This window comes from Sylvia atricapilla, chromosome 5 (genome assembly GCF_009819655.1).
Source record: "Sylvia atricapilla isolate bSylAtr1 chromosome 5, bSylAtr1.pri, whole genome shotgun sequence".
NCBI classification, from domain to species: Eukaryota; Metazoa; Chordata; class Aves; order Passeriformes; family Sylviidae; genus Sylvia; species Sylvia atricapilla.
Window position 1 is genome coordinate 22,177,657 of NC_089144.1, and position 12,755 is coordinate 22,190,411.

The window sequence follows — 12,755 nt, forward strand, 5'->3', positions numbered from 1 at the left end:
TTGTCCCTAATAGTCTTGGTTCCCTCAGGACATTCCCTCTGTGACTGCTGCTCTTTTTACAGGACAACAACAGCAAAAAAGAGGAAAAGAAAAATGAAAGCTGTAAAATCAGTCCCATTCCGGGGTGATGCTGTCATTAGGGTGAGGGATTAGTCTTGGCAGGCACCACAATTTCCCTCTCTCTGTGTATTTATCACTCCTCTGATGTTTAAAATCATTGCTGGGGCTGGAGGAACATCCCCCTGCCCCTCTTTTCCCAGGATTATGACTGAGAAATGAGTGATACAGAACAGGGAAACTCCCATCTTTCATTGTCCTGGAATGGAGTCCCTCTTTCCAAGTGCAAAGTTCCCAAACTGCCAGGAGCACTGTTCATTTTCATCCCAGGCTTTGCTGGTTGAAGGCGAGGGAGAAGCTGAAATATTTCCTTGGTGACATTCTGCCATCTCTCCCAACAATTTCTATTTTTTCTTCACTTTTATTTTCAAAGTTTACATCTTTTGTGAAGTGGCTTATGGTGGAGGGGGCCATCATTTACCTCAGGTTTAACTCACTTGGTTGCCACAAAGTGGCAGAATAATTTTTTTTTCCCTTATTATTTTCCTTTTCCAGGAATACCTTTGTTTTATTTACTGCTCTGAGTTTTCATTCTGTTTTTCCACGCAGCAAAACCTTCACAGTGTCAACATTCAAGGTGAAACCCAGATGCCTCTTAGCCCAAATTAAATGGGGAAAAATAGAAATATTTCTGCAACTTTAAAGCCAAATTTTGGCTCAGCTGTTACGTTTGGGACTGTAAATTATTTTGGCACTCAAACAATTTCCTGTCACCCCAGTAATAACACTCCCCTCACTTCATGGAGAACTGAAGTAAAAAATAAGAAGAGATCCATGTGAATTATCCATGAACAAAATAAAAATCTGATTCCTTGCAGCTTCCTCCTACATGATCAGGCCAACCCTGCCCTCATTTTCTCTGGCTGTAATTAATTACAAAAGGTAAGAACAGAAAGGTTCTCCACCTGTAATCCACCCAGGGATTTAAAAAAAAAAAGGTCAGAATTCTATATTTAACAGAATAAAATGAAATTAAAACCGAGCTCAGTGGGCATCTGAGCGGAGTACAATTATTTACTTGGGATAAAAAGGGAAGGAATTCACAACTGTGATGTGAATGTTGGGCAGATTAACCGTGCTCTGTCTCAGCCCATGACAAAACACCTCTGCTTGCAGCCACAATTTCCCCATTAAACTGATAACTATCAGTGCTATCAGCTGATAACAAAGCAGCATTTAATAAGGTTCCTCTGTAATTTCCATTTTCTCAGCTCACCCTGGCGCTGGGTTTGTCTGACCTGACAAATTACCTTGTCCCGCAGCACGTGGTAATTAACACACCCTTCAAACTCCACATTTCCCGGCCTGCTGAGATCTCGTTGTCCTTTTAACTCCTTCAGATTTGCTCCAGGAAATCTCCTTCTTTCACGGAATCAAGGTTGGAAGGACCTCCAAGATCATGGTCACCACTAAACTGTGGCCCCAAGTGCCACATCCTCATTTTTTCATATTTTTTCCAATTTTTTTTTTCATATTTTTTCAACACTTTCAGGCTTGGTGACTCCACCACTGCCATGGGCAGCTGTTCCAAGGCTGGACAGATTTTTCCATGATTTCCCTCAAATCCACCCGGAGCTTCCGCTGCCCCCTCCTGTCAGGGAGTTGTGGAGATTTTTTTACTTTTGATTTTTGATATTTTTTAAGTATTATTTTTAAATTTTTTTTACCAAATTCAGCTTCACTAGAGATAAAAACCCACATCATTAAAAAAAAAAAAAAATCAGACCCGAATTTATTATTTATGTAGATCCAGCACCTTGTTAGTCCTAATCCAACCCCACTGTTCTCCCAGGATATCTAAATTCAAACCCTCTGGAATTTTAGCAGGAGAAAAGAGGCTCCCAGACATTGAAATCACCACAAATAATTTTAAATTGTTTTGTAAAATTGGTATTTTTTTTTTCCTCTTTCCCAGGAAGAAGCCTCTCTCCAAAGACGTTTCTCCGCAGCACGTCAGGTGCTTCTTTTCCACAGGTAACCTGGATAAAATTCCAGTGAAATTCCAAAGAAATCAACCCCAAAACTCCTTTTTAGGGCTTTTTCCCCACTGCTCTGAGGGGTGAGTGAACAGAAACTCTCAGGGGTTGCAAATCTCACAGAGAAATCTCCTTTTTTTTCGATCCAGTCCTCCAAATAAATGACAACCCCCCTTGGCTTTTGACTTGGGAGTGCAGCAGTCCCTAGACGAACACTGAAAATCTCACAGCCACAAGTAACTTGTCCAAAACGACGAAATTATTGCAAGTTTCTCTGAGAGAAGGAAAAAGGAGCATTTTTTTTGGCAGCTCACAGTCCCTGAGGTGATTTTTTAGCACTAATTATTAGTGTTGAAAGGTCAACACAAGGGTTTTTTTCTGCAGTAGATATCTCTGTTTAAATAGGATTTCTAAAGCTTATTTCACTTCTTAAATTTTTTAATTATTACATTTTATTATTTATTTTTAATTTATTTATTTATTAAAATTTTTTTACTACCTTTCTTCCTCTTCTTCCTCATGCTCAGAGCCTCCAAATATTGGTTAAAAACTCTAGAATAAATCTTCTTTGATTGATCTTTTGATGGCTCTCCTGCTTTCCCCCCGGTGTAAAACCTTCCTAACCCAAATTCTTTTCCTACCTGCCATGGAAAAAACTCACAGTGGTGGAATTTAAAGCAGCAAAAGGAACAGAAAAGTTCCTAGCTCATTCCAGCCTCCAGCTCCACATTCCAGATGTGCTGCTGAGGATTATTCAGAGTCTGAAGATTCAGAGTCTGGAGATTCCATCTAAAAATAAAAAGAAAGAAAATTATAAAAACCTCCAGGATTAAATTGTCTCTAGAAAACCAAAGGTTCAAGCTTATAGGCAGATGCATTTTGCAAATATTTACTGAAAGAAAAGATTTTTTTTTTTTAAGTAGCTGATTCATTCACTCGGGATTTATTTTGAAATGAGGGAAAAAAAAATGGAAATCAGTGTTTTGCCGGAGGTTTGGGGTTTGATTTGCAGCATAAATTCCTCATTTTGCTTTAATTATTGATTTTTTTCTCCCTTTATTCCACAATCTACACTGCTGGGAAGCTGATTTTGGAGTTAAACTCTGGGGCAGGTGAGAGAGAATCCTGTCAGCCCCAATCAGCTTTTCCTGAGGAAATCTGGCCCTGAGGGACAGGTGGGAATGGGAGGCAAGAGCAGACAAACCCCAATCCCTGCAGGAGTCGTGTCCAGAGGGGCCACAAACAGGAATGTTATCAAATACTTGGAATTCTGAGGGAGAATCTGAATCCTGGAATGCAGAAATTAGCAAAAACCCTGGAATCAGGCAGCCCAGCCCAGTGTTTGCTGCCTGGTTGTGCTTTGGAGTGTTCACTTAAACTAATCAGAATTAAATCAGAATTAAATCATGTTTTAAACACCCACCAGAGAGAGGTTTCACCTTGGGAAACTCCCCGAAGGTTTTGCTGGATCTTTCTCTGGATATGGAATTATGGAGCCATCCCTGGAAGTGTCCAAGGCCAGACTGAAGAGGGTTTGGAAAAACCTGGGATAGGGGAAGGTGTCCCATGGGATTCTTAAAGTCCCTTCCCACCCAAACCATTCTGTTGAGGTAGATGAGCAGAATAAAGCTGATTTATTTCTAATTATTCGGGGAAATTACAGAAAACTTTGCTCTGAGGGCTTTGCAGGAAACCTGGATCAACCCAAACCAAGTGTTTTAGAAAGATTAGAATTTCAAAACACCAAATTCATGAATTATACAGGTAAAAGATTCTGTGTACTTTTTAGCACGTGGAAATACCAATTTGATCAGCTAAAAGTTTCCAAAATGGAAGATTTTTGGGTTTTTTTAGCTGTTGGACCAGATTTTATCTGTATTAATGTTCTGAGTAATGTTTTATTGGAGGATCTGGATCTTGATTCCTCTGGTTAAAAAGAGCTATCTCAGTGTAAAGCAGATTTTAAAATTATTTTTATTTTATTTTATTTTATTCCATTTTATTTAATTTTATTCCATTTTATTTTATTCCATTTTATTTTATTTTATTAATCCAGGCATTTTTTTCTGTCATGAAATGAGGAAGAATTCAGTAATTTTAGTGTTTCATCAGTGGCAGTGCTGGCTCACCCACCCCTGCCCTTCCTTTTCTCCCACTCCCTCCACTGCCAACTTGGGATGAATGGATGGAGCTGCAGGTCAGGTTTTACTGAAGAGAAAGAGGAATTCTTTCACCCAAATCAATTTTCCTCCCTCTCTGAAAACCCATTTGTGCTGGAATCACGCTGGGAGAGCACTGGGAGAAGAAATACCTGGCTGTGACCAGAACTGGTAAAGGCCAAAGAATCCTATCCCAATTAAAAATAACTCAGAATCTGATGAAATATCTACAACTGCTGCCAAAATTAGCAGGAAAGTTCCTCAGGCACTTAAAACTTTGACTTTCTGGTGCATCAGTAAAATATTAAAAGATGAAGCTCCTCATTGAACATTTTAATTTAAACAGAAATATATTGCTCAGTTTTCCTGAGTCTGGCAGAAAATTTGAGGCGATGTCACACAGGAATCCAACTTATTTTATTTATGGCAACCCTGCAGGCTTATCTGCATAAATTTGGATCCTTAAATCCAAATTATTCTCTGCCTCTGGCTGTGTGCAGGTGTAATTAAAGTCATTTGGATGTCTCATTGCCAGGCAATGTTTGGTGGTTCACTCTGACTGATTTCAGCGGTTGTTTTGTGTGTTTTTAATTAATTTAATTTTTCAGAATCACAGATTTAGAGCGTCATTAAGGTGAGAAAAGACCTCTAAAACCTCTTAGCTCAGCGTTTCATTAAGGGCTTCTCTCATTTCGCTGCTTCTCTTGGGGTTAACTCTGATTTAAGCCTGGAAATGAAGTGGTGTCCACACAAATTTGCCAGAAAAGCTGGTTTTTAATTGTTCTGAAACAAATTCCTCACTTTGGGAGCTATCTCACAAGGGGTGGGATTAATCTCACCCCATTTGGGGTATGCTAAATTTTAAAAAAAAAGCTGATTTTCTCTCTGAGTGAGTTGCCTTCTCCTGCTTTGTGTCCTGTGTGTGACAAGAACTTTATTTTTGGATCATTTCAGGGAGTTGGATCCTGACTCTGAGGGCTTCCATCAGCAGCTCCCAAAAAAACCGATTCCACCTCTGTCCTCAGATGCCAGAAATTCCCTCCAGGAGCAGAACTTGGCTACCTCAGAGAGCAGGTGAGCTCAGTTTGGGGTGGGATGAAGATTAATTCCAAACCATCAACATCCTGATTTAAACCCGTGGTGCTGCAGCATCAAACCAACCCGGCATGGAGAGGAATGGTTTCATTTTGCCATCCTTCACACCCACAGGAAGGGATTTTTCCAGAGTTTTCATTGCAGGGGATAACTGAAGGGAAAAAGATGCTGAAAGGAACTTGGTCCAGGTGTGGAAAACCAGAATTCGAGTGAGAAATAATGGTTTCAAAACTAATTTATTCAGATGTTGTTACATGATCACCACAGTTCCTGCTGAGTGGCATTTGGGAGATGCCATGATCCTGGAATTCCTCAAGAACTGAATCAAGAATCTTGAAACCGGTGGTCTTTAAAATGCTGTGGGGCCCTTCCTCAGCCTCGTGTCTTGAGAATCCTCTCTGCCCCTGGGCGATGAACACCCTCATTCATTGTTTGACTCCACACACAAACAGGTGTCACCTCCTGCGCCACTTGAAGGGAGTGACACCTCCTGTGCCCTTTGATGGGGGTGACACCTCCTGCGCCCTTTGAAGGGGGTGACACTCCTGTGCCCTTTGAAGGGGTGACACTCCTGCGCCATTTGAAGGGGGTGACACCTCCTGCGCCCTTTGAAGGGGTGACACCTCCTGTGCCCTTTGGAGTTTGTAGGAAGGAGCAGATCCGAAGAGGAACCACCCTCACCATTTTTACGCCTTCAGCTCCCCGTGTTTCCTTGGCATTGCCCCTCCCATGGAGCCTGTGCCTTCCTCTGCTGCTCCTGTCCCAGGAGGAGACCTGAGCTCTGCCTGTGACCATGGACACTGCATTTTCCCCTGGATAATCCCATTTTCCCCCCTCTCTTGGCCCTCTGTTGTCACCTCATGCTCACATGGGACACGCAGCACACCTGGGGAAGCGGAGCAGGCACGATCCCACATCTGGAATTAGGGCTGAGCCTTCAGCCAGGCTCTTTGGGATGACCCCAAAGCTCAGCTGAGAGCTGGAATTCAGAGTCAGCCGCTGCCTGTGCCCTGTGGCTGTCAGCAAACTGGAATTTCATGGAATTCTAGAATGGTTTGGGTTGGAAAGACCATTTTGTTCCACCCAGCTACCACCATCCCAGGCTGCTCCCAGCCCCAGTGTCCAACCTGGCCTTGGACTCTTCCAGGGATCCGAGGGCATCCACAGCTTCTCTGGAATTTCCATCCCAGCTCCTTCCCACCCTCCCAGGGAAGAATTTGATCCAGGGCTCAGTCCCAGGCCTGATTCCTTGTTCTCCTCCCATCCAAAGGCACCTCTGCTGCTGTATCTAAACACCAACCCATGGATTTTCACCAAAATATCCTCACACCTTGTAAAAAAATCACCATTTGATAACAATCAGATTAAATAATAATCACATTGATTAATACTCACAGTAAATAATAATCACAGTAAATAACAATCACAATAAACGATAAGGTGAGTCACATTAAGTCACGTGAGAAAGGCTCAAGGTCTTTAGAGATTCCAACTCATTCCCTTTCTCTCGAAGCAGAATTCCGAGCTAAGAAAACCCCTCAGAATTCCCTTTATATCCCAGCCACTTTCCCTGGATGTGACGTACATTAATTACAAGCACTTTGTTAACACCCTGGAAAAATCCGGGTCCGGAGGCCTCTGCACATCCCTTTATCCCAGGAATCTGTGCCGAGGGAGCTGCTGGGAGGAACTGGGTGTGGAATGAGGGATTCTGCATCATCTGTCCCCAGCAAGAGGCAGGACCTGGATGCGTGCAGTTGGAAAAGCCTCGCCCTTGGCAGATGGGAAAAAAATCTGGATTTCCACCCCGGCACGTTTGGGTGTTGTGACTGGAGCAGTGTTTGCCTTTGACACTCTCAATAACAGTGGAGAAACAACTGTGAGGGGAGGGGAAAAAGCAAACTGCTCATCTGAGTCATTTCCTAGGCCTTGTAACAAAATCGTCATGGAAATACGGAAAATTCAGGGGAAAAAATTGGATTTTAAAGGGCTGATTGATTAAAATCTTCTTGTATAGAAGCAGCTGGAATGTTGGTGAGAAAAATCCCCCGTTTCTGGAATATTCTGGTCCAGCTTGTAGTGGTTTTTTAAAAAAAAAAAATATTGAAGTGGTTTGATTTTTTTTTTCTTCTTCTTTCTCTCCAATTTTATGCTTCCAAATCTTGGGATGGAAGAAAGAGTAAACCAAAAAAAGCCATCAAGGGGTAAGAACATGAATGTGTTGAGCTCCAGGTATATCCAGTGAAGGAAATGACATTTTCCAACATCAGGGATTAATCCAATCATGGAGTCATTAAGGCTGGAAAAGACCTCAGAGATTACCAAATACAACCCAAATTTATTTTTTTTTTTCATTATTTGTCCAATCTGACAGTTTTTGTTTAAAAAAATAAAAATCTTCAGCTCTGTGGGAACAACATAATTCCTCAGGCACTGAACACTCCTTGGAATCAAGTCCTGCCATTGCTCTGGAGTAAAAATTAAAGGTATGGGTTGGACACCTTCCCTCTGACCTGCAGTTTTCAGCAGGACAATTTCTAATTTCACTCCTTAGACCACAGCTCTATCAACCCATGATAATTTATTTTTCATAATTTCACACCAGTTTCTAGGGATTTTTGGGTTCTCCCACAGATGGAAATGTGGATTTTTTTGGCTTGAGTTTCCATTTGTTTTCACTTCCAGGTTTAACCAATTTATCCCTGCAGAGCAGAGTCCTTCAGGGCAAAATATCCTACAACTGTCCTTTAAAGGAAATGATAAATTCTTAAGGGCCCTGTCTGCTGTACTTCACTGCTCACTTTTCCCAGTAAACGTTATTTCATTTCTTTTCATTTCTTTCCATTTAATTTAATTTGATTTTTTCCTGTTTTTCATGGTTTTTTTCATGTAGCTAAATGGGAAATTTTACTGAAGTGAAAACTAAAATTTGGCTTCACAGTATCCAAACTCATTTATAGGGAAAAAAGCAGGAAGGAGAGGGAGGTTTTCATTCCTTTGAAACACCTTTGACATCTCCATGGCACAGACACCTGAAGTCCAGATTTCCCCCATATTTTTGACGTTCTGGAGTAATTTTAGAAGTTTTTTTTAGGAGTTTTACAAGTCATGGAGTAATTTTATAAGAAACCTTAATTAAATTCCACATTTCTGGTGCCACTTGGACTAGAAGAGCCTTTCCTCTAGAAATGATTTCCCAGAGTTTTCCTGATCTGCTGCCCTTGGAGAAGGGACAGGGAATGTTTTGAACACTGTAGGATGCTGGATTTTGACCCAGTGAAGTCCTGTAGGATAAAATGTTCCTTTTTCCAGGAAAAAATATTCCTTTCACAGGATAAAATATTCCTTTTCCAGGAGAAAATATTTCTTTTTCCAGGATAAAACATTCCTTCCCCTTGAAGGCAGCGACAAAATTCCCTAAGACTTCCCCCGTACTTCTGGTAGCAAAAAAAAATCCATTTCTCATGGAATTTCTACATTTTTATCCCACTCTTTCTGATCCCTTATTCTTCCTGGTGTGTGGATTTATTAAGCCACCACTCAAATATATATATATATATATATATTATTTTTTTTCCCCCTGTAACCACAGCATCCCCATAAGCTTGCAAGAAGGACAGGCTGGAATTCTTTTGGATTTCTGCACCATGGATGGGATCCATGGTGCAGAACCTTTGAAAGTTGATTGATAAATCCATAACTCCAGAGACATTCTGGAATGTCTGAAGCACGGCCAGAGAAATCATTTATCAATCCAGACCTTTTCTTTGCTTCCCTTGGGATAAATTGCTGATATCTGGATGGGAATGGGAAGCTTCCTTCAGAGCAAGCTCCAGCAGGGTTGTTATCCCTGGTGGGATCTGAGATCTCCGATTTTGGCTCTGGATTTTCTGCAGATTTTGGAATTTTTTTTGCAGAATTTGGATTTTTCTGCAGGAAGTTCAAGAACTCAGAGGTGCTTTGGGTGCTCCTCAAGGTTTACGTTGTCCCTGGGGTATCACAGGAACCTTTTCAAGGGGATTCCTCTTGGATTTACTCAGAATTCTTTCCTGCCAGTGCCACTCCACAGGTTTGGGCACGGGGAGCTCCAATCCTGATCTCCCATCTGCTGCTGAACCTCTTTATTGCCCCTGATTAATTAAATCAGGAAATGAAAACTGAGGGATGTGGGCGTTGTCTTTGCAAACTCCCAAAGTTCTGCCAGGACTGGGAACAGGTTTTGTGGGCTGGGGAAGTGCTGGGCTTTATTTCTCACCCTCTCAGCTGAGCTGTGTGACTGCAGCATCACTAACTCTGTCAGACACGATGGATTTCCTTTTTTATTCCTATTTTAAACCAGGAATCTTTTCCCCCTCAGCTTTGGGCGTGTTAGGGGACACCTTTTTGTCCCACCTGGTGAAGCTCCTGCTGAAGGTCCGTGGACCAAGGTTCCCAGTCCTCAGAGGCACCTGCCAGGAGAAGCCAAAGCTGAGCACCAGGAGCCAGGAGGAGCTGGAAAAGGAGTGGACACGTCCAAAGGTTGGAGAGATATTCGTGGAATTACAGAACCAGAACAGTTTGGGTTGGGAGGGACCTTAAAAATCATCGAGTGCCACCCCCTGCCAGGGGCAGGGACAATTTCCACCATCCCAGGGTGCTCCAAGCCCCATCCAATGCTGGACACTTCCAGAATTCCAATTTAATATTAAAAAAACCCAAACAAACCAGCCCTCCCCCCCCCAAAAAAAACCCCAGTTACTGCTTAGGCATAAATGGATGTGGTCAGGATATTCCCCCAAAACCACTGGAAATCTGTGGTAAATTCTGAGTTTTATTGGAATAAACCCTCTCTCTTCCCTAATTCCTGCAGAGACTGAAGTGCCTGGTGAGAACCTGCAGAGGAAGTCCAGCAAGGCCAAGTTGGGCTCTTCTCCTGTGCCTCAGCTCCAGCCCCAGCCAGGCTCCCACTCCAAACCTGTCCTGCCTCCAATCCCACCTGGACGGAAAAGCACCAGCCCCTGAGGGCCACTTCCATCCCAGCTTTTGTCACACTGCCTTCTTCTAGCCCTGCTTTTCATCTCTTTCTCTTCAAAATCTATCAAATATTATTGCTGGATCCATTTCTGATTAACTCTCAACCCCAAAAAAAAACAACCCCAAAAAAGGTTATTTATTTATAACTTTATTAAAAAGTAATTTCTATATTTCCCAAAGCCACAAATTATTTCCCTGGGCACTCTCAGCTGGGAAATGGTGGAGATTTTTTTCCTAACAAGCACAGGATTGTATCTTCCGTTAATTTCTCTCTTTTTTCCTGTTCCTATATTATAGATTTAATTGAGGTGTGAAAGCACCAGGGCTTCTGATAATATTGTCTGTATTGTAGGACTGGTGAATTATTTAGAAGAGGGATTTTGTGAAATGTTCAGAGGGAAATTGGGAGTGAAAATCAGTTCAGAGTTGGGGTTTTTAAGAAGAAAATGTCGTTGAGTGACAATTATTGGATTTGCAAGTGGACTTAAACAACCCAGCGAGGAGTCATCAGCAAAAATGAGAATTACTGAGAGTCAGTAGAAGGGGGAAGAAGTGAGTGAAGATTTGGGTTTTCACAAGACAATAAAACTCCTGAATTAACGTTTGTCCTGATTAATTTTCATTGCCTTCTACTTCCAGAGCCCTTTTGCCTTAGCAGGTTCCTCCTCAAAGCCCTTTCCCTGCACAGAAAATGGGATTTTGTCCCAGTTGGGAGCCGTGGAAGAGCCCAAAGTGTCCCTTGTGGCCAAGGATTTTGTTGATTAAATTGGATGAATTGCACCAAGCAGCTCAGGGTGAGTAACTCACATTCAGGGGGCCTCAAATTCCAAAGCTTTTTAGGAAGCCCTTTCCATGGAGCAGCTGGGCTGGATCCTCAAGCTGAAGATCAGCAGCTCTTCCAAAGCTCCAGATGTTCATGGTGGATTTTGGCAGAACAAGAAGTGATCCCATAGCCCTGGAGCACAGAGAGCTCAAAGCCAAAGCTGCAAAATTAGGGTGGGGTTTTTTGCCAAGGCAGTTCAGTGAGGTGAGTGCTGGACTGGACTGAAAAACCACCCAAAATCCTGCAGCAAACCACGGGATCATGGAATAGTTGGGTGGGAAGGGACCTTAAATCCCATCCAGTGTCCAGGGACACCTCCCACTGTCCCAGGCTGCTCCCAGCCCCAGTGTCCAGCCTGGCCTGGGACATTCCAGGGATCCAGGGGCAGCCACAGCTGCTCTGCCAATTCCAACCCAGCCAGGAATTCCCAATTCCCAAGATCCCATCCAGCCCTGCCCTGTGGCAGTGGGAAGCCATTCCCTGTGTCCTGTCCCTGCAGCCCTTGTTCCATGGATTTTCTCCAGCAGCTCCAGGTCCTGCTGTCGGTCTCCATTCCAGCTCTATCAGTCTCCTTCCTTTTGCTCCCATCCCTGCCCAGTTCTCCCAGCCAAGATCACTTCCACATTCATCCCCAGCTCTCCACTCTTGGAACAGTTGCTCCCTCCTGCATTTTAAAACAAGCCACATTTTCCCAGAATTTCCTCATCTTGGAGTACAGAATCCTGCAAAATCCTTGTGCCTCTTGAGTGACCTCAGCCCTTCAATCTTCTATTCACAGGAAATTTCAAACTTTCCAGAGCAGAAATTGTATCTTTATTTGGATTCTGCAGAGCTGAGGATACAGGTGGAGGATAAATATTCCTCTTATTTCCCAGCTGTAAAAAGAAATTATTTGTTTTATGTGAGCAGGGGCTCGCTTGCATTTGTTTCAGATAATGTTGAAAAATCATTTCCTATTTTGTAATCACTTCTTGAGCCCTGAGCTTCCAAAAGATCCCACACATGGACCAGGGAGCGCAGACCTTGCATGGAAATAGGAAAACGGATTTTAAAAGCACCAGGGAGAACCTGAATGTCCTGAACTCAGTAAATAATCCATTTCTTGCCTTTTCTCCCTCAGCTTTTCTGCCATTCCCTCTCCCATGCTCCCTTCCCAGACTATGGATCAAATTCCTAACCCAAACATCAAATTCCTTCCCAAAACATCTGGATTGTGCTGCCTCTTTCCTGCATCCTGAAGTGTGGAACATCTGCCTGAGGTTGAAGTCAGAACTGCCTGGATGTTGGATTTTATTTCTAATATTCACATTGAGTTTCCCAGATTTTTTCCAGGGAATTCTGGTTTTATTCGCAGGGAAAAGTGTGTGGATCACAGCAGAGTCACACCTTAAGTTGTCAAGGTCAGACTGAACTTGGGAGTTTTACAGAGGACTTAAAGCTTTTTGAAGAACCTCACATTCTGAGGTTTTGAGGATTTAAATCCCTTTGGAGAACCTCCGATTCTGATGGAGACTTCAATCCTTTTGGAGAACCTCAAATTCCAGTGGTTTGAAGAATTGAGTCTTTGGAGAA

General features: G+C 42.7%; 1 protein-coding gene across 1 annotated transcript in view; it reads left to right on the forward strand.

Annotated features, from left to right (window-relative positions):
• Positions 1-10,923, forward strand: part of LRGUK (leucine rich repeats and guanylate kinase domain containing) — a 42,085-nt gene extending 31,162 nt beyond the window's left edge. Inside the window, exons 17-20 of the mRNA XM_066318746.1 lie at positions 2,033-2,091; positions 5,207-5,326; positions 9,705-9,865; positions 10,197-10,923. Coding sequence (XP_066174843.1) covers positions 2,033-2,091; positions 5,207-5,326; positions 9,705-9,865; positions 10,197-10,348 — 492 coding nt within the window. The 3' untranslated portion in view covers positions 10,349-10,923. The remainder of the gene's footprint in view (positions 1-2,032; positions 2,092-5,206; positions 5,327-9,704; positions 9,866-10,196) is intronic.
• Positions 10,924-12,755: the final 1,832 nt, after the last annotated feature.